This window comes from Brachycentrus maculatus, unplaced genomic scaffold, assembly GCF_059751285.1.
Source record: "Brachycentrus maculatus isolate JH-2025_06_01 unplaced genomic scaffold, ASM5975128v1 h1tg000144l, whole genome shotgun sequence".
Taxonomy (NCBI): domain Eukaryota; kingdom Metazoa; phylum Arthropoda; class Insecta; order Trichoptera; family Brachycentridae; genus Brachycentrus; species Brachycentrus maculatus.
This window is the reverse complement of record NW_028280897.1, coordinates 4,435,510-4,457,673: the sequence shown is the minus strand read 5'-3', so window position 1 is coordinate 4,457,673 and position 22,164 is coordinate 4,435,510. Positions and strand designations below refer to the sequence as shown.

General features: G+C 30.9%; 1 protein-coding gene across 1 annotated transcript in view; it reads left to right on the top strand.

Annotated features, from left to right (window-relative positions):
- The first annotated feature begins 490 nt into the window (after window positions 1–490).
- The window catches only part of LOC148308947 (solute carrier family 7 member 14), a 170,824-nt gene continuing 149,150 nt past the window's right edge, over window positions 491–22,164 (top strand). Inside the window, exon 1 of the mRNA XM_088260962.1 lies at window positions 491–798. Coding sequence (XP_088117088.1) covers window positions 785–798 — 14 coding nt within the window. The 5' untranslated portion in view covers window positions 491–784. The remainder of the gene's footprint in view (window positions 799–22,164) is intronic.

The following is a 22,164-nucleotide window of genomic DNA, read 5'->3' as shown; positions in this document are numbered from 1 at the left end:
TTAAAGAAACTCAGTCACCGGGTTGAACTACTCTCTATTCTAAAATTCATTTTTTTGCTACCCAGTTTAGAAAAAAAACTTTTTAAAAAGTTTCGTGTCCCGTGGTTTTAAAGTTCTTAACCCACTCTTACTTAGTTTCAGAGCGAGAGCGGGATTTTATAAAGTAATTCGGACTATTCCTAAATTCTTGTTTAAAATTAAACGGTGTCAGAGTTATATTTGTAAAAATATATTCCTCGACCATTTGTTGCTTAGTTCAACAGTCTTTATAAATTGGCTAACATTGAGGCAACAGTTGAGTCGCTGATTAGGTTAATAAATTCGCAAAACTCTTGAATTATTTAAATAACCAACGATCGCTTTCAACGACTTTTTTTCCGATGAACTAATTTGAATTGGTTCAAATTGCCAAAGCAGAAATGAGTGTTACTGGCACAATATACTTCTGCTTTGTACTCGTAAATTTTGGGGGTAGGGTTTAAAACACGAGTTGAATCAATATAAAGGATATTGCTGACTAAAGGCTATGCCTTTGTACTCGTATATGGCGCCTAAACAGTAGGTGTTAAAATAACCTGATCTGCGCCCGTGGACACGAACTTTTAACTTTCGTTAGGCCACCCTTAAACAACAGTGTATCTAACGTAATCTCGTCCTTTTTAGCAGTGTATAGTATTCGCCTTTAGATTCTGGCTTTTGTTCGGTTCGCGGACCCAAATGCCAAATTAGTTTTGACCCGGTTCTTGGTGCGGACTCTTTGTTTCCATTGAAGAAAGTCAGCGACATGGAGACGATTCGGTAAGTTGATTATTAAATTACATGTTTTTCAATAAAACATATTTTTATTTTATAACAGAAAACTCCATCTACTTTCATTCAAAGCGAATGATTTTTTGTGTATCACTTCGTCTTCATAAAAACAAAGTAAGTACAAAAAACATGTTTTTCGTTTAAGATTTAAATTGAAGATTGCAACGCATATCTCGAGTTTTTGTTGAACGAATTCTTCAGTTTTTTTAAGGTATCATTGACGAAATAACGTTATTATCTTATATAAAATGAATGAAATTTAAATTTCAGTTACATAATAATATTATTTGGTTGATTTTCATTTTGTAAAACGTTTCTAACTTAAGAAATACAACTTGAATTTTAATATTTAAACCTATTTTTAAATTTTGGAAGTGTGCAGCGTGATTTCGATTTTTTAATAAGTAAACGGGTTCAGGTTATAATTTTCTTATATCGAGTATCGAGTGGAAAGGGTACTGCTGAATTATGTTTTTTTTTTCTTATAGTAAACAAATCGTTGAAATACAGATAATAGTGGATGAGGATGCAGTTAATATCCAAATATATATTTTTTCACACAAGATTTATGAAAAATTAATATAACACATATGTGAATGCCTCACTGGATTTTCCAGGCATTGGGGGGGTTATAGCGGCGTTGTTTTCCAAATCAACCCTTGTGTGTTAGTTCAACCTATTATGTGTGTTTCGTGAAACGATTATGCTGCGGCATTACTTCAGGTTGTAAAGTGAAATGACGTATTTTATCTTTTATCATGTTTCAACATAAATGGGTAATAAATTTGTTTATTGCTTATAAAACGACATACAAATGACTAACCTGTTATAAGACGTAAATTAAAGAACTTATCATATATATATATATATATATATATATATATATATAATATAGTCTCTGATAAGCGTAGTGGGTAAACGGTTGACTACGAAATCGACAAAGCAACTTCAATTCCCTCCAATTTAAAAATAGATAATTAAATTACTTTCAGATTTACTTTATCCGCTTCCGTAGTGTAGTGGTTAGCGCGTTTGACTCCTGTTCATGTGGTCGGAGGTCCGATTCCATTTAACATTGCTCTACAGGTCTATTCATTTCGTTTTTATGTATAGTTTGTCTTAGATTGAGTTTACACTGTATTGATTGTATGCAGTGCCCTTTGCACCATTAGGTAGAGGAGATGAGTAAGAATAAAAACGTTATTTTAACGTTTTCGTCCTATTTTCTCCACCCTTTCTTTTTCACTCTCAGATAAGCTTTTTTTTGATAAGCTTTGCTTACTTTTGCTTATTATCCGATTCTTGCGATTTTTTTATTTTTTATTATAATTTATTTTACCCGTTAAATTTTATTCCGATAGTCTAATTACTCTTAGCCACTATTGTAGTTAATATTCATTAGGGGTATTTTAAAAGCGTTGTATTTCAAAAGGTGACTACCAAATATGTGAATATTTTAACCTAGTTTTGAGTACTTGAATTGAGTATCTGTTGAAATGCGCTCCCTCAGATAAGTATATGGGAAATCATTTTATGACAGAATTAATAACGAAAACGTAAGAAAGGAATGTAAGGCTGAACAATGGAGTTATTTAAGGTGGTATGGACAAGTGGAGCGAATAGGTAACGAGATACTGAGTAAGAAAATATATGTTGCGAATATGAACTGGAGAATAAAACGAGGACGGCAGAAAAAGACACGATCAGATCAATCAGAACCTAAAATATTTATTAAATTTGGTTTGATTTTTTAAAAATAAATTAAAAATAATCCAACATGTATATTAAATCATGAAAAAAGCTTCTTCATCTCACACTTTTCGCAAAAACAACTATAAGATTCATATTCTTAATTCTATTTTTTTATTTAATCTAGAAAAAATAAACGTCTTTATTGAATCATTCATCAATTCACTAACAAATAAAACCACCATGTATGTAACACACTCACATATATTCGTTTTTAATAAATCTGGATTTATTCTTCATCTTTTGTATATTAAATCTTTTAAAAGCTATTTGAGCTCAAACGATTCACAAAAAACAAATATAAAAATCATGTACACACTCGAATATGCTTTTTTACTAAATCTTAAATTAACTTTTATTTATATTAAATCGTTGAAAAGCAAATAAAGCTCAATCAATTCACAAAAGAAACAAATATAAAAGTCATATACACACTTAAATACGTTTTTTACTAAATTACTCATTAAAAAAATACTTTTATTTCACTCCACAAAAATAACAAAGATTGTTAAAGATTTTTTTTAATTTTCATAAACGTAAATAAAAACTAACTCTCTAATATTCATTCAATAATACCCTGGGCTGGTACCTGAATCGGAGGTACCTGAACACCTTTTTTTCACGTGTTAGCGATCAAGTGCCCTATGCACCATTGGGGGCAGATGAGAGTTTGAAGAATAAAAAACATATTTAAAAAAAATGTATAATGTGCCGAGGGCACATTATACAACATCGTTATATGTAATTTGAAACTATTTTTCCAGAATAACTGACGTGACTGACTTTTTTTTTAAATTCCAGAATGTTTTATTCAGACTCTCTAAGCGTACATATACTCAGTATATCTTATTCGTTCACCATTCTGGTTTTCAGTATTTGAACATTTTCGTATTTGCTTTCAAAAGTTTTCATGTAATCAATTTAAAGCAAAATAACACCTTTTTACTTTTTATCGATGAATTAACGTAAAATAAACTTTCTGAAAGTTGAGGCCCCTCCCGGCCTAAGCGGCTTGGATTTGACTTTAATAACCGCAAACACAAAAAAAACACTCAACCGTAATATTCAAACAAACTCTGATACGATCAAAGTCATAAGAGGCATGAAACGCATATCGCTCACTCCTTTCAACAACGTCATACGTATATCAAAAATCGTTAATTTTCAGTTGTGTATGTTTTCGGAATGCCCAGAAAATGTACTATATCCCACCAAAAGAAGCATATTTTTAACTTGATATTTACCCGCTACAGGTCAGAAAGTGTTGTTTTTGCATTTTGAAGAAATGGCATTGTTTAATTATTTTTTTAAATTAACTAAATATTTTTCAAATGGAGAAAAAAGCTTAAGGTTTTACTTAAAAAAATCTGTTCAAAAAGTTCAATAAGTGGATTGATATTTATTTTTAATACATTTTATAATATTCTTAAACTTTAAAAACGATCTCATGAAAAATCAAGTATATTGATATATGACGTTGTTGAAAGGAGTGAGCGATATGTTAACTTGTCATTTATTCATATTTCATTCATTGATTCGGTTGTCACTTTGTGTTAATTAACATCTATTAATTTTTTGACATCTTAACATGGATTAAGAAAAATATGAAAGTCTGAAAAATCACTTTACACACGAGTAACATTCACCAATTCTACTCATAATTGACAACACACACTACTCAAATTCTAGGAACTTATAAACTATAAATATTATTCAAATTCGAAACACGGCGCTTGAATTCACTATAATTTCACTAGAGACATATATGGTGGGATGAGAGAAGCTTTTTATTAAGCAAGAACTGTTTCATTTGTATGTGAGGTCCAGAAAAATAACTCCTAATTGGAGATAATCCAGATTTGTGAAATTGTATTTGGACACACTCAAAATATTATGAATGTCTTCTTAAATTAAGAATGTTTTCATTTTAAATTTAAGCTAGACTTGGTAAATACCAATATTTATTAAAATCTATTGTGACACGTGTTTCGATGTATTCCGCCGTATCGACGTATTACGGTGTTTGAAAATGATAAGGAATGTATCAAAACACGTGAAACAAGAGATTTTAAAGAAATAGTGGCATTTACCTAGTAACATTTTAATTGAAATTGTAAAAAGATTATTAGACTTAGAAAATAATGCACCCAGAAATTTTTCATAAAACAAAAACACATGTTCATTTCTAATTATCCATCTTAACAATTGTTTTGAGATAATCGTATTATATCTTAATTTTGCTACACCAATCGGTTTTTCAGTTATGTTGAGTAGTCAAAAATTCACAACTACCTTGTTCAGAAGAGTAATAAAAAAATCTTGAATGTTTTTCGCAGATAATTTGTAATAAAAATCCTTTGGACTGTATGCAAATGAAGTAGCCCACCCATTAGCCCCTCCTACGGTGAATAAGTTTAATGATTTTTACACTGAAACGCGAAAAGGCTTAAAGCGACATTTAGACACGAAGAGAGTTATTTATACAGTTTAAGAGGGTTATTTTTTGCGTCGAATGCACTTCTCTTCATCGAGGCGGGGAAGCCTGCTTCAACTGCCATGATACAATCGAATAAAAGGATAGAAATTTTCCAAGCGAAATATAAAGTATTATTCATTTATTTTATTTGTTCAGGAACTATACAGCTTACACATAAAAAAAAATATAAAAAATTGTTAGATTGACAATGATAAAAGCCAATTAAATAATTTCACATATCGCTCACTCCAATTAACAACGTCTTATAAAAAAAATTGTCAATTTTCAGTTCTGCATGTTTTCGGAATGTTTAGAAAATGGACTATATCCCAGCAAAAGCGGCATATTTTAAACATAATATTTACCTGCTACAGGGCAGAACGAGTTGTTTTCGCATTTTGAAGAAAAGGTTTTGTTTAATTTATTTTTAAATATACCAAATATTTTTCAAATGGAGAAAGAACATTCAAGTTTTACCTAAAAAGATCTGTTGCACAGTAAAAAGTTCAATAAGTGGCTTGATATTTATTTTAAAAACATTTTATTAAACTTTAAAAACGATCTTCTGGAAAATTAAATTTATTGATATTTGACGCTATTGAAGGAGTGAGCGATATGTATATGTTATGAATACTGTTGCATAATAAGAGAGAAAAGAGGGTGTGTGTGTGTGTGTGTGTGTGTGTGTGTGTGTGTGTGTGTGTGTGTGTGTGTGTGTGTGTGTGTGTGTGTGTGTGTGTGTGTGTGTGTGTGTGTGTGTGTGTGTGTGTGTGTGAGTGAGTGTGAGTGCGTGTGTGTGTGTGTGTGTGTGTGTGTGTGTGTGTGTGTGTGTGTGTGTGTGTGGTGTGTGTGTGTGTGTGAGGGTGGGAGTAAAAGGTGTAAATTATAAAGTACACACAGTATTCACACAGATATATTATCTCCAGATATCAAATTCTGTTTGGTTTATTTTGCCAAGTCCTTTTTTAACTAAGTCAGTCTTACTGTCTTATATATTACATATTTGTATGAGTTGTCTGTTTTTTATGCGTTCATGTCAGTCTGTTCTACAGTATGGGATTATTGGTTGGGGTGGTAAGAGTAATGCATTATTAAAGAGAGCCATTGTTGCCCAAAAATCGATATGGAAAATCGTGCTTGAAGTTCCGAAACGGATTCCCACTGAGGAAATATTTAATACGTTACAATTTTTGACAGTCAAACAACTACCCCATAAAACAGTGTTCCGCTAACTTTTTTTGTACAAGGTACAACCTGCCGAATTAGGAAATTTCAAAGGTACCTACACCAAAGGAAAAAATCAAAGTTTATTGAATGTTTATTTATTTATTATTACATTGAATATAATTCGAAAATATGTATTTATATATTGGTTACAAAAGTATTTTTTTAAAATAATTTTAATTCAATTTATAGACATTTCTACTTTTACTTTCACATTACTTTTATAATTATTTTGTGTTTCTTTTTTTTCGTTCTTAGATTAAAATGTACATAATTTATTTTATTAATTTTTTAGCATTTAATGTATTCATTTTTTTATATTTGTAGAATGGTTATTGAAGTTCCTACTTGGCTCCCAAATATTTAAAGTTTTTTTTGGAATTACGGTATTGCATTTTGGTATTGTAAAGTCATGTAGGTATCTCGAAGATAAACTTTTCTTTAGATTTAAGTATTTTTCACTCTTAAATAGTTGGAGAATTGTTGTTTTTTGAAAATGGTTTCTGTTCTTGGGATGTGATATATTAAAAACAATAAATTTGTTAAATAGTTTTTTAAAATTATTTTAATTATTGTTCTCTGAACTGTTTTGAAAGAGTTCAAGGCGTATTGTTTTTTTAAAATTACCTAACGTCCAAGTGACTCTGAAATCTAGCTACGGATTATGCAACACCGCTTATCATGACCCTACTCAGGCTTCAACTTTTTAAGTTTCATAGCCTATGCCTACTCGTGAGTGGATTTACTCTCTATGTTTAAAGTTACTATAATTTCTTTTAATTCATGAGTGAAAATTCTAGGCAAAAACGCCCTGTTGTAAATATATGTTTTATGCAAAATGTGAGCCTGCTCGACTGAGCACAGGTGAACAAAATTTGGAGCAATTGTGTTATCTTTACAAAACTAGACTTTTTTCCGCGGCTCACCAACTAATCACGACGGTGTACCAGTGTGCCGCGGCACACACTTTGCGGAACAATGCTCTAACTCTAAAACAATCCTTAAATAAACATGAATTTAAGGATTACTCCCACATAACTCAAAAAATCATATACCAGCAAAGCATGTTAATCACAATCAACACTTTATGGAAATGTATAAACAACTACAACATTTCAAACATAGAAACACATCAAATCCATACCACTTTTTGTCAAAAAAACTTTATTACTAAAAAAAGTTGTGAAACCTGTTCCACTTTCTATAAAGTCATTAAATAACGAAATTAAGTAAAAATAAGCTATTGATAAATGTAAAATAGAGGTGGGTAGATCTGAAATATACACATCATTCGGCCATGTCGTATTTGATTGCGAGGGAAAATAACTGTAAATTTTCATTCTTTATTATATGTTTGATGAAAAATTAATAAATGACTACCTATTTCTTTATTTTTTTAAATTATTTAATTAAGTCTTATTTATCTGCCTCCGTGGTGTAATGGTTTAGCTACCATGCTGGAGGTCGCAGGTTCGATTCCCAGGGGGGGGGGTAAAAATTAATATGAATGATTTTACACTCCAATATTTATTTAATATTACCTTGGACTAGTCCCTGAAGCGCAGGAGTGATCATCTTGCCTTCATGTAAGTTACGATCGACATAACACTACGTCAATACGATGTTCTGCCCTATGCACCATTGGATGCGGATAAGGGTAGGAGGAAAAGCATTTTATTGTTTATTTTAATATCCAACATCGATTTTCCAACATATGTCGGGATAGGATTTCCAAAATAATATCGATTTTCCACATGTATCCGCCTTAGATTTCCTGAATAATATTCTATCGAGACAGGAAAATAAATTGAAAATACAAAATGTGTTTACTCTGAGCACCTTTAAATTAATTGCTTTATTTACTATAAAGCACCTATTAACTCTAGTTACGTGGTTTACTGCAACGAACGCCATTTTATTGCATTAATTAAGTACTAGTGGTCTTCAGCAAAATGGTGCTAATCAAGCTTTATTTCCATATATATTAAATTTCCCGTCCAGCTCTAGTCAGCCTGCTAACGTATTATTATGATTATTATTTGTATACGTGCTTTAAAATAAACCATTAACACGTTTTCCATTTTATATGTAATATTATATTATTAAGGTTTCACTTGGTAAAAGCCACTATTTATTAAAATCTATCAGACGGTGTTTAAAAATGATGCGGAATACATCGAAACCATCCATGCGTAGAATTCTACTTCTCGCAAATGGTACTATAGGTCACATATCGCTCACTTCTTTCAAGAACGTCATAAATAAAAAAAAACTTGATTTTTCAGGAGAACGTTTTTAAAGTTAAAAAATATAACACAATGTATTAAAAATAAATATCAAGCTAGTTATTGAACTTTTTACTATGCAACACACATTTTTAGGTAAAACCTGAAGGTTTTTTCTCCATTTGAAAAATATTGAATATATTTAAAAAAATAATTAAAACAATACCTTTTCTTCAAAATACATAAAACAACATTTTCTGTCCTGTAGCGGGTAGATATTAAGTAAAAAATATGCCGCTTCTGCTGGGATATACAATAGTACATTTTCTGTGCATTCCGAAAACATGCACAACTGAAAATTGACGATTTTTGATTTATGACGTTCTTGAAAGGAGCGAGCGATATATGTAATTTCATTAATTGATTCGGCAGTCACTTTGTGGTAAAACCTATCCATTTTTAATTCAAATTTACTTCGTAAATACCACTATGTAAAGTGGTATTTACTAAATAAAATTTTAATTTTAAAAACACATAAATGTATTTAGCACTGGTTTCACCCATTTCAAACAACAGTGTTTGATGTCCCTGAATTTAAGCGATATGTGAGTACCTCAATTTTTAATATAATTATATAAATGATCTGGTAATAACATTTTTTCAATCTAGTGAGTCCAAAGTAATGGGTAGATGTGTTATAAATCCACCTACTATAGAAGTGTAGTGGTTCGAATATTACCGAGTAAAAACCAGGGTGGATTTTTTTGTGGTTGCTTCATTGGTATGTTCCTTTTGAATGAATCAGAATTTTATAAATATTAAGAAGTTTTGTCGTCTCTAGTTAAAATATTGATAATATTATAATATATGATAATATTATAAAATGATAATATGACAGACGTTTCAATGTATAATACATGGATATTGATTGATCTAACAATACTGACAGAAAATGTCCCAGTAGTAAAGGAATAAATTTGTTGGTTAAGTATGTATATTGAAGTGAATAATTTTGAATACGTTTTGCTTCAAGCTTTTACATAAATTTGATTTGTAAATTTTTACATAAAGTCTTTTTAATTGCCTTCTATTTCTACCATAGTCAAAAACTTTTCAATCTTTTTCATGTAGGTACTGGGTGACATGAAATACGTAGATATACTGACATTTTTGTAAAAAAAAGTAAAAATGATTAACGTCGAAGTAAATGTTTTAAATATTAATAATATTGAGAATAAATACGTAGAGTTCATGACTCCAGTATAAGAGTAATAACAGCATCCTAGTCGCAGATTGTAGTAATATATATCTATCATATCGACAAGAGTGACTTCTACAATCTTTCTAAACATTTCAGGTAGATTTTGTTTTTAAAGATCGTCAATATCAAAGAATATAATATCAGCTTTTATGTAAGGAATTTTGGTGCTTTTATGTAAGGCAATTTAATTTTCTGTAAACCCACGTAACATTTAGCGTAATTGCTTCTAAATTATTTATTTTTTAATGGGAGTTGATTTTATTTATAATTTACCTTGCTTATTATATTCAAGGTTATAGATCAATTAGTATATTATTTATTGATTCGGCATTAACTTTGTGGAATGACATGATTATTTTAATTTAATTAAACACTTGAATAATCCACTGAATTGAGTTTTATTTTTATTTACGACTAGTTTCGAAAATGACAATTGTTTTCATCTTCTGATACAAATTAAAACTAATTTTAATTAAACTAAACTAGTTTTGATTTGTACCAGAAGATGAAAACAATTGTCGTTTTCGAAACTAGTCGTAAATAAAGATAAAACTCAATTCAGTGGATTATTCAAGTGGTTAATTTAATTAAAATGATCAATTAGTATATTTTCATTTATTCTCGCTCAAATCACGTTTTATTTTAATATGTGCTTGGAATAGGTAGGATAGTTTTTTTTTGCTGCTTAACACCTTTTTTGTATTGATAAAATAAGTTTTTATTCGAAATAAATATATGGTTTTAAAACGCTAAAAGTTATAGTAAGGTATGGAGTAAAGTAAATGAAAAAATATTTTTAATAAATGTTTTACTTAGTATATACCACTATTTCTTAAAATCTTCTGTGACACGTGTTTCGATGCATTCCGCATCATTTTCAAACACCGTATGAAAATAAAAATAGTGGTATTTACTAAGTAAAACATTTATTAAAAATGGATAGATTTTACCACAAAGTGACTGCCGAATCAATTAATAAAAAAATATTTATTTGCCAAATTCCAATATATATTGTAAAAAAAAATGTGCGCGGACAACACAGCCGGGAGAGTACTTACTTTAAATATTTGAGAGTACACCGTTATGTGCTAGTTGAAGTTTCAATCAATCTCCGATCATCACAGTTTACAAAAAGCGAGGCACCTTTGTATTTTCCTAATCCAGGCTGACCTGGCCTGAGCACCCTAATGCATGTTGCAACTAATTACGATTGACCTATTTTGTTGCCATATAAATTCACAATCTGTTCCTGAAACTTAACTGTGAGGTAGGATTGATTTAATAACAATTCTATTTAATCATGAATAATTTATACATCACATTTTTTTAAAATTAGGTTTTAAATACATTTTAAAATCTCATATCTATGTTCATCTATGAAGAAAAATATGTAAGTCTTTGTATTTACAAGGCTTACGGCCTGTCATAGGCTGGTTTAGTGATCACTTTACATACGTGTAACATTCACCATTCTACTCACGATGACAAGTCATACATATATCGCTCACTCCTTTCAACAAACGTGATATATAAAAAAAAAACTAGATTTTTCAGAATATCGTTTTTAAAGTTTAAAAATATTATAAAATGTATTAAAAATAAATATCAAGCCACTTATTGAACTTTTTACTGTGCAACAGATCTTTTGGGGTAAAACCTGAATGTTTTTTCTCCATTTGAAAAATATTTGGCATATTTAAATAAATATTAAAACATTACCTTCTCTTCACAAAGTAAAAACAACACTTTCTGCCCTGTTGCGAGTAAATATTTAGTTAAAAATATGCCGCTTTTGCTGGGGTTAAGTACATTTTATGGGCATTCCGAAAACATGCACACCTGAAAATTGTCTATTTTTTTTTATATGTGACGTTGTTGAAAGGAGTGAGCGATATGTTTAATCGATTTTACGACGTTCAATGATTGAGTTCACAAGAACCATATATGATTGGATTTAGAAAGCTTTTATTTAGCAGAGACCCTTTCATTTCTATGCATGATTCGAATCCTGGTTATTTTACGTACTTATGATTACTTTATGCACGTTACATAACTACAAATAACTAATAAGTAGTTTACATTGTACGATTTTTTCGATATTATGTGAACTATTAGTTATTGTAAGATATACATATCATGGTATACGGAAAAAATATGTTTTTATTTTGTCATTTCTTTATAATCACAGGAGTCGCATGAGTGCATTTTGTTGCATTTAGTTTATGTGTCCTTTCCTACAGCCAGTTTTGCTTTTACTACTTTGACTATCGGAGCGGAAGATATTGTGTGACGTCTCCTGAGAGTTTGATGATGAGAGCCGGTATGGAAAATTTGTTGCGTTGTCTATTATCAACTGAGAATAAAACATACAAAAAATTACATTCGACCAATCAAGTACGTGATGAAATGGAAACTATATACATATACATATATATATATATATATATATATATATATATATATATATATATATATATATATATATATATATATATATATATATATATATATATATATATATATATATTCTATATATATATATGAACATAAACACTGAATGAAAGCTTTAAAACATTTCCTTGATTTTCGTTGTTAACATTATTGAGACGCCTCATACAATGAATATTCTACATAGATTCATCAGACGACCCTGAAACATCCCTCAAAAAGGAAGTTGGGAATCGATTGGTAAGGATTGATACTGATTGTATCCGTGAGAAAGTTTGAAATTTAAAATAAGGTAATGTAATGACAGGATACGGTTAATAAACTAAGTAGGTTCTCACGATATTGGCTAGATAGTAGGAAATGCAGATACCTTCCTTAATCTCCTAAAATAAACCGTTATTTATCAATTCTTAATAGTATTTTTAAAAGTTTTTTTTGAACACTCTCCTTATCATCCATTGTTTACATTGTTTACTTATTCCATCATAAGATTATTAAAAAAAAAAATAATAAAAAAAACCATACCACAAAGTTTTCAATGCTTTTAATAACGAAATTTTTTTTTTTTTACTTTAAAGATATTTTGAACATTCCAATCAATACTTCAGCAATATTCAGTGATGATACTTATTTTTATTAATTTAAATATGTAATACATATTATTCCGTAAAGTTAATACCAAATCAATAAATCTATTTTAAGAGTTTTCAAATACACATTTCAACTTACCCCATTAGTTTTAAGCCATCCATATTTGAATCGCATAAAGTTATGGAATTATGCTTATCAGTTTTTATTGGCGGTGATTTTATTTGGCTCAGACATTTTGTTCTGGCCCACAAGTAGGTATATGAAACCAAACGAATTTCAGAACGAAATTACAAGCATAGCGTGGAAACTGTTGATTTGAGTCGAAACGTGCATGTTTCAAATTTCATGCAATTAAGTAATATACGTACGGTGGCACTAAAAATATGAATTTCACTGTAATAGTTTATAAAAAAAAAAATATAATAAAATGTGACTTTTCTTGGCGTTATGACATTTTTAAATTTTTTTGCCGTGACCACTTTACTGTACTTTAATGGAAGACATCTGCATCTAGATAATTAACATTAACTTCGTTAAAGTTGGTTTTTGTAAATGCTACAGTTTTAATTTCTAAAGGCAAAAATAAATAAACCCCAATTATGGCTTACGTCAATAAATTAAAGATTTTGTTAAATATTATATAAAATAATTAAAAACAAACAGTTTATTACAAAGAAGCAGAAGTTTATTATGATAAAATAACTAACATAATAAACACATACAGATGTTTACATTCGTCATCTGTATAGATCGACAAACGGTAACATAAATTTTTCATATATAATATAAAAGGTCTTAAATTTTCAACACTCCGTACATAACGCGTGGTACCTCATTTAACTGGGTGACACGGAAGAGTGGCACACGTCCTGTTGTATATGTTACAGACTTGTGCCCCTTTTCCGTTTTACCACAGATATAGCTTCTGACGTATACGTCAACAACTTGTAGATATACACGTCAGACGCTATCTTATTCCATTGCTTTGCATGGCTTTCTTTTGCTCTTTTTCCTTGGCGTCGGCATGTATAGCTCCCTTTCTCTTTACGGTATATACTTCTCTCTCATGTAACGAAAAGTGCCTAATAAACGTGACGCAACCTTGAAATTTTATAAAAAAATAAACTATGGTATAAACTTCTTAAATATGCACATTTTACTTAGATTGAATAATTTACTAATTAATATTGAAAATAAAATAAAAATGTTTTTTTAATAAATAGAGTAAAAATGATTAAAATGTACATATTTTTCTTTACTGATATGTAATATCAATATGATTGATTAACTGAAATTCCAATTATATAAGTTGGTTCTAAAATATATACATTTGATGAAATCATGTGGTTATGACGTAACCTAGTTTTACTAAAGTAATATTGAACCAATCAACAATTCAATTTGTAATACAATATACCATATGTAATTATGTTATATGATATTAATTGAATGTATTATAAATACAATTGTTTAACTAGTACAGCATGTAATCATAAACAGGTAAATTCAATAAGTTGTTTGTGAAATATGTTATCTAATATCGACATAAGGTAGGGATTAATAATCTATTGTGAAAATAATTGCATTAAATGGAAAATAATAATGATATTATCAAAATTAATATACATCGTGGCACAAAATAATTCACCCTATCGAAATATGCTATATTCTTTATCCGTTGAATCTTCAATATTACATAAATTTTGTTACAAAATAATAAGTTCTATGCAGGGTGGCGCAGAATTGATCACCCTAACGGAAAATTGTATAATATTATGCAAATGGCGTCGTACGTCAATCGTATTCGGTATTTGTGAACTAGGCATCTGCAGTATACAAACATATCAATGAAATGAGGACATATCGCTCACTCCTTTCAAGAACGACATAAATCAAAAAACTTGATTTTTCAGGAGAGCGTTTTTAATGTTTAATATTATAATACAATGTATTAAAAATAAATATCAAGCAACTTATTGAACTTTTTACTGTGCAACAGATTTTTTAGGTAAAACCTGAAGGTTTTTTCTCCATTTGAAAAATATTTAGAATTTTTGTAAAAACAATTAAACAATACCTTTTCTTCAAAATGCAAAAACAACACTTTCTACCCTGTGGCGGGTAAATATTAAGTTAAAAATATGCCGCTTTTGCTGGGATACAGTACATTTTCTGGGCCTTCCGAAAACATGCACAACTGAAAATTGACCATTTTTTATTTATGACGTTCTTGAAAGGAGTGAGCGATATGTGTAACACTGGAGGCAGCCACTTGACGGTTATTATCTTTTTCACTTTACAAAAAAATAAGGTCCAAATAAAGATTTCCATCACTCAAAATAATTTTTCAAATTAAGTAAAAAAGACATCAGACCATCAGACAGAAGATCAGACCCCCAGGAAGACCACCTAAACGATGGAAGGATAGATGGTCTTCCACCTCCCAGGAGCGAACCGAGAATGACAGGACCTAGTCCTAAAAGAAGAAGAAGGAGTAAAAAAAAAGAAACTTAACAAAATTGGATGATTACTATTCCGCTATCTTGAATATGTTTGAATACTACAGCTGTTTAGTTTACAAATGTCTAATACGATTGACGTACGACACCACTTGCATAATATTATAAAATTTTCCGTTGAGGTGATTAATTTTGCGCCACCCTGCATAGTACGTATTTTTTTGTAACAAAATTTATGTATTATAGAAGATTCAACGGACAAAGAATAAAATATTAAAAAATTATATAAAAAATTGTCGTTTAAAAATGAAAAATGTTGGATTTTTTAAATTGCTTGGGGAGAAAGTGTGGGGTAGGTTTTGTGTAAGCGTAGATTTATACGAGGAGTTGAGGGTAGAATTACTACTAGCGCAAATATAAGACAATCGTGAGTTTTCTCAGTAATACTTTTTTTACTCCTGAAACACTTTTTTTTTCGATAATACTTTTGAACTTTTACTGCGAGTCACCACATAAAGCTAAGAAAAAAACGTTCTCACCTAACCTGGATAGTTTTCCGGATTAAAAAATAATATAATAAAGTAATATAATGGCTGTAGGTGTATTTTTAATCGGGTTACTGATACTGTTACTATAATAATTGCGCATTTTTTTCATTCCTTTTCTTTTGATTAATCTTTTAATTACTATTTTATTATGACTTTAATGTAACATAAGATTAATTTTTAATAAAATAATTCCTCTAACTAATAAATTATATTTATAATTCTAGTTATAAATAATGTTTGTAAAACAAACTCCCTAAATACGAGAAGTAAACTCTATTAGAAAGGTAATAAAAATAATAATAGTAATACCCTTATCCGCACCCCAATGGTGCATAGGGCACTGCGTCATATAAGCGCAGTGTTATCTTGATCGTTTACACATGAAGGAAAGGTGATCAGCCCTCCGCTTCAGGTACCAGTCCAGGGTAATATTGAATAAATATGACAGTGAAAAAATCACTTATATTTATTTTACCCCCCTTGGGAATCGAACCCGGGATCTCCAGAACGGTAGCCGAGCGTGCTGACCATTACACTACGGAGGCGGACAAAGGCGGAGGCGGACGGAGGCGGACATTAGAAAGGTAACTCCTTATTGAAAATGATGTATAATTAATTATTATTAATACTCATTAATCAAATATATTCATGCATATAAACTTTGAATTGTAATATAAAGAAATCACAAATCATAGACAACTAAAATAGGGAAAAATAAACGGAAATTAAGCATTAAAAATTACAGTCATGAAATTCATATTATTCCCGTAATCGTGTAATTTTCCATTTTTATAATGACATGGATTACCCAACAACAGAGACCATCAGACTGGTAAGAGCCATTTTACAAAACACATCCCGGGCTTTATAGCGATTAAAAAAAAAGGATTCATAAAGTAGGACAAAGTTAATCACGTGTGGATTGAAGCTCAGAGGAACGAAACTAGGTCGGAGGAATTTATCCTCCAGCTGAATTTGAACGTCGCGCATTACCTGAATATTTCCGTAAATATCTGTTTATTCTCTTATGTAATATGTATATACATATATGTACAGGGTGGCGTGCGGCAGATGCATGGATTTGAAAATGAAATACATGGCTGTCTGATACAAGAGGACCATTTTCGTCTGATTCATTATCTCTCTTTCTCACTCTTTCTCTCCCTCTCGAAATAAGCCTTCTCCTACCACAACATTTGTCGGACTTCCAATTTGCCACCTGGAGAAGCTATACTGTAACTTCGTTTTTCTACCTCAGTCTGGATCTTCCCACATTACTCTCTCCACCTGGATAATGTCATCAATATTTTAGGGATGCATGTGTTCGGCATTCTCTGTAAATGTCCAGCCCATCTCAACTTGATGAATCTTATATGCTGGAAGGCTGGTATATATTATATTATTATATTATGTTATTATATACAGTTTGTTGTTGTGCAGAATGCATTAGTGTTGCTCGTCTTTCCTGGTTCATTACCTGATTACGAAAATTAAAGTTTACACGGTTTAGTAAAAATATTTTTCGAAAATGAGTCAACCCACACTCCAAATATTCACAAGCTAGGACACAAAATGCCGAACCTTCTTCTAGTGGAACGGAAGGTCTTCTGATGACAGTCAACAGTCCGCCTTCTCTTGAGGAGTGCAACGTAGTTTCCTCCCAGCAGTGAGCAAATGCAGACAAGGCCCACACTAGATAATCCCTTCTTTTCCCAACACAAATTCAAATAAAAACATACAGAATTAGTTAGAGAAAAAAAAACCACTAAATGATATATTATGTGATATAAACCTTGTACATAACAAGCAAGGTAAATAATTTATGCAATTCCCATCTAAAAAAAACCTCCAAATATTCAGTAAGCCTTTTCCTGCACTTTTCGAAGGATTGCCAGGGGAATTTTGGCAATTTGGGTATGAATATTACTTTTAAGGGCTTACAGGGTCCTGAGACATTCGTAAAAAGGCGAGGCGTTCGGGGAATCTGTCTCATAAAAAATACATGCAACCCAACCCCTGCTGCGTTGGCTGTAACCACATCCTAATGAAACCGGATGTCTTTCAGCTCTATCTCTTCCAATTCAAGCAAGAAAAAATCCTGGATCATAGCTCCGTAATGTGCAAATGAGACTGTAGCCGCTCGATCATTTTATAAAAAAAGAGTCACACCGTCATCCTGTCGGAATGCAGGGACCTCTGGTGGAGCTCCTAGAGATTTCTATCACTCTTGCTTATTGCACGCGGATGATAGAGCGGGTGTTCAAAAAATAGATGCTCACACAAAAAAACACTATGTTTAATGGACCACACTATTATAGCGACTGACACCATATGGAATATAAACTTTCCATCTTTCTTTTTATTAACACACTTTCAAATTTCTACGACCATCAGGAAGAAAGTAATGGCGTCTTAAATTCCATAAGCCTACCTCGAGCCACTCTGTACATAAAACATATAACAATGATATAAAACAATGTTTAAAATGTAGAGATATTATATGTCTTTCAAAATCCGCCAGATTCAATGTTATAAGATAACTAACTAACTAAAAGTTAAGATTTTAAAATATAAACTCTATCGGAATGCTAATTGTGGGTTTTATTGTTTAAAATAATTACATACTTGAAAACCCTGCTAAAAATACTTAAAAACAGCGTCGAATTTCAAATTCCGCTATATTCATAGAACTTGCCTTCTGACCCATATCGGCCAATCAGAGAGCGGTGATAGGTCAAAAATTAAGATGACGTCATTATCGGTTTGCGAGTTTTGTTTTTTTTTTTAATACTAAATATTTTTTTTTTAAAAAAAGGGAAAATATTTTATATAAAGATAGACAAATCTTTTGAACATAAATGTTATCCGGAGAATTTTACATTTTTTGTAAAATCGACTTACATGGATCTGGCGGATTTCGAAAGTAGGTGGCACATATACCATACAAGTGGAGTTGTTGAGTTGGAGTTCTTATTAGCTCAAAACACACAAAAATTTCAAGGATTAGAATTTTTGTGTGTATCTTTCGAATCAAATAACGGCTTCAAAATATAAAAATTAGGTATAAAAGTTTGTTTACCTAAAAGATCCATATAAAGTGCTTTGAATTAAATTTTGGTATAACCGAAGTAGCGAGTTCCTTCCCTGAAGGCTGGTATGAAATATTTCGCACACAATGCTTTGATACATAACGTTTTTTACAGAAAATTCGGTAGAAGCCTCTGTAGTTATGATCCGTCACGGAATTCATTCAATATAGGCACCTATGTGCGTACACGTATCTTGAGAAATGTTGAGTGGAATGTTTTAGTGTGGCGTTATTATATAAACGTGTTTATATCCTTCCCGGATACTTATAGAATTAAAAATACAAGAGCGCACAAAAATAGCGTTTTGAAGTACCGTAGAACGGGGCTACTTGAACTTTGATGATTGTCACTTGAGCCCAGTACATTTTTTTTATAAAGATCTGTATTTGGTCTACAATAATGAACGTATTGACATGATTCATTGTTTCCCTGACAGGTGACACTTCTTTTTCCAACTGCATTCGCCTCATAAATTTGTTTTACCGTTCTTTCCTCACCCATTCGTTCCACATCTCCAAACCATCTCAACATACCTTTCTTAATTTTATCGATAATGCTTGTCTCAGCTTTGCATACCTTCCTTATTTAACTATTCGCACAAATGGAGAAAGGAGCAGAGGAAGACCGAGAAAAACATGGCACGATCAGGTATGTTAAATACTTGAAAGTGTTAGGAGTCGTAACAATCGGCGGGTATGTATGAGGAGATGCATGAACGTGGAAGAGGCGAAGAATGTTTGCAAAGACAGAGTGGTGTGGCGTTCTATTCTCTCTGCCTACCCCTGTATAAATATTCACAAGGCGTTGTTCCGTTAGCCATTTTGAAGATGATCAAACAGTTTACCTTTATTTTAAGAAAATTTCTACGGGTGAATATGAAACATTGTCACGTTTAATCTCGTTATATTCTTGTTTTGACATGATTACATTCTATTGTACATACATCTAACGTTTGATTTCCCTGGTGCAGAAACTCTATAACATTTTTCAAGCGCCACTGTTTTTTTAATTTGTATACATTTATTGAAATCACAATTTATACATATTTAAAGCTTTTTTTTGCAGAGACCCACCAAGCCACCTGTGTATCTTGTCGGTGGAGTTCTTTTTTAATACATTTTTTATTGTTTTTAACGATTTTAACCTAATATATACACAAAAAAGAGAAAAAAATTAAGAATTAACATTTTACATTTTCCATAAAATTAACTCTTGATCATTTACCCATTCCTTTATTTTGTTCCATATTTGCCTTTGTTCCATATTTTATTTTGACCTCTAACATCCGTAGGCAACAAATTAAAAATGTTCGGAACGATGTATTGCAGTGTTCGACTCCCATATTTATTGTTAATTCTTGGGACCATCAAACCTTCGTTGTGTGTAAATCGTGTATCATGGTTGTGTACTAAAGGATTTCGATATTTTTGTTTTGAAGAAATGGTATTTTTCGCCATTAAAAAAATAATGTTAAATCAACACATTTTTTTTTTAAATTTCAAAATTACAATACTGGGGTTTCTCTATCACCGTTTACCGCACTTATCGTGCGAATCAGCTGCATATTTTATACATTTTGTCTGTTTTTTTACATTATTTCCAATTTTCTTACATTCAACGACAACGTATGGGATAAAAACTATCGAAAGCTTGTGTAACCGATAGCAGGTGAGGTCGATATAAAAGGAGCCGCTGCCTGTACCTACATTTCTACAACGCACATTCAATAACCAATGCTGAAAAAAATACTATTCGCAAAGCCGAAAATATACTATTGACCTACGAAAATACAAAAGTTAAAAAACAAAAGTATTTTTTAAATTCTATTCTAGTTTGTACTTTTCTTAATAAATACATTTGCATCTGAAACATGTATTCTTCTTAGCATTTTAGCCTACGAATGGTTAAGCAGATTGAGAGGACAGTATCTTTACTCGGTCGTATCTATTTGCGTGTTGACTTCTTAATCCCGCATTCATTGTTTTACTATGAATTTGTACACAAATTTCAGTATCAACCCTTCCTACAAATAAAGCTAAGATTTACGGACCCCAAGTCTCTCCCAGTAACGAAAAGTTTGGTCACTTTTGATATGTTGTATCCTGTGAGATTCGGAAAATATTATAGGAAGCAAAATAAATTAAAGTAATAAGAAAAAAAGAATCGAGGTTAATTATTTTGCATATTCCGCAGGCCTCATGGAAATTAAAAAAGTTTTAAATGGCATACTTCGGTACAACTTTGCTTTTCCTGCTTGGTTATTGTACTCGGTACCCAAATGACATACAGCCCCGGGATCAAGAACTCGACGGGAAATAAGAAAAAAAATGCGTACAGCATCGTACACTTGAAATTTGAGAAAAATAAAGAATAAGAAAAATTTAACGTGAGATACAGAGAGAGAAAGCTTACCTTTCTCAAAATAAATACAAAAATACAACATCTGTATAAAAAATGTGATATTTTTAATTAGAGTTTTTTCCTTCTTTTAACCCTTATCCGCACCCTATGATGCATAGGATAATATATCGTACTGACGCAGTGTTATCTTGATCATTACTTTCACGAAGGCAAAGTGATCACTCCTGCTCTTTAGGGACTAATCCAGGGTAATGTTAAATAAATATATTTATTTTCACTAATATTATTTTCACCCCCTCTGAGAATCGATCCCGGGACCTTCCAGCACACAAATAAGACTTAATTAGGTAATACTAAAAATATTAAGAAATACTTACGATTATTAGATGTTAAAAATGTATTTTTTGTATTATTTTTAATCTTTATATCTCAACACAGATGAATAAGAATATGTAAATCTGGGCATTTACGGGGCTTACGATCGTCATAGGCTGGTTAAAGTGATCACTTTACATGCGTGTAACATTCACCTATATGACTCATGTAGGTCTTGGCAGTGAGCTGTAATACAGAGGGAGGTCACAATAGACCTAATATGGTCGCAGTGACATAAGGGATGCTAGATCCCTTGACCAAAAATAAAAACATTCACCAATTCTACCCATGATTGACAACAACACTACTAAAATTCTTGATGGTTCTATATATATGATCCAATTTCGAAACATTGTGCTTGAATCACTAGAACTTCACTAGAGACATCTATTGTGATTATTAAAAATATATATATATATATATATATATATATATATATATATATATATATATATATATATATATATATATATATATATATATCTAATTTTACTATATTCGTAGGGAGGATATTTAAATATTTTATTTCCATATATTAATAATAATGA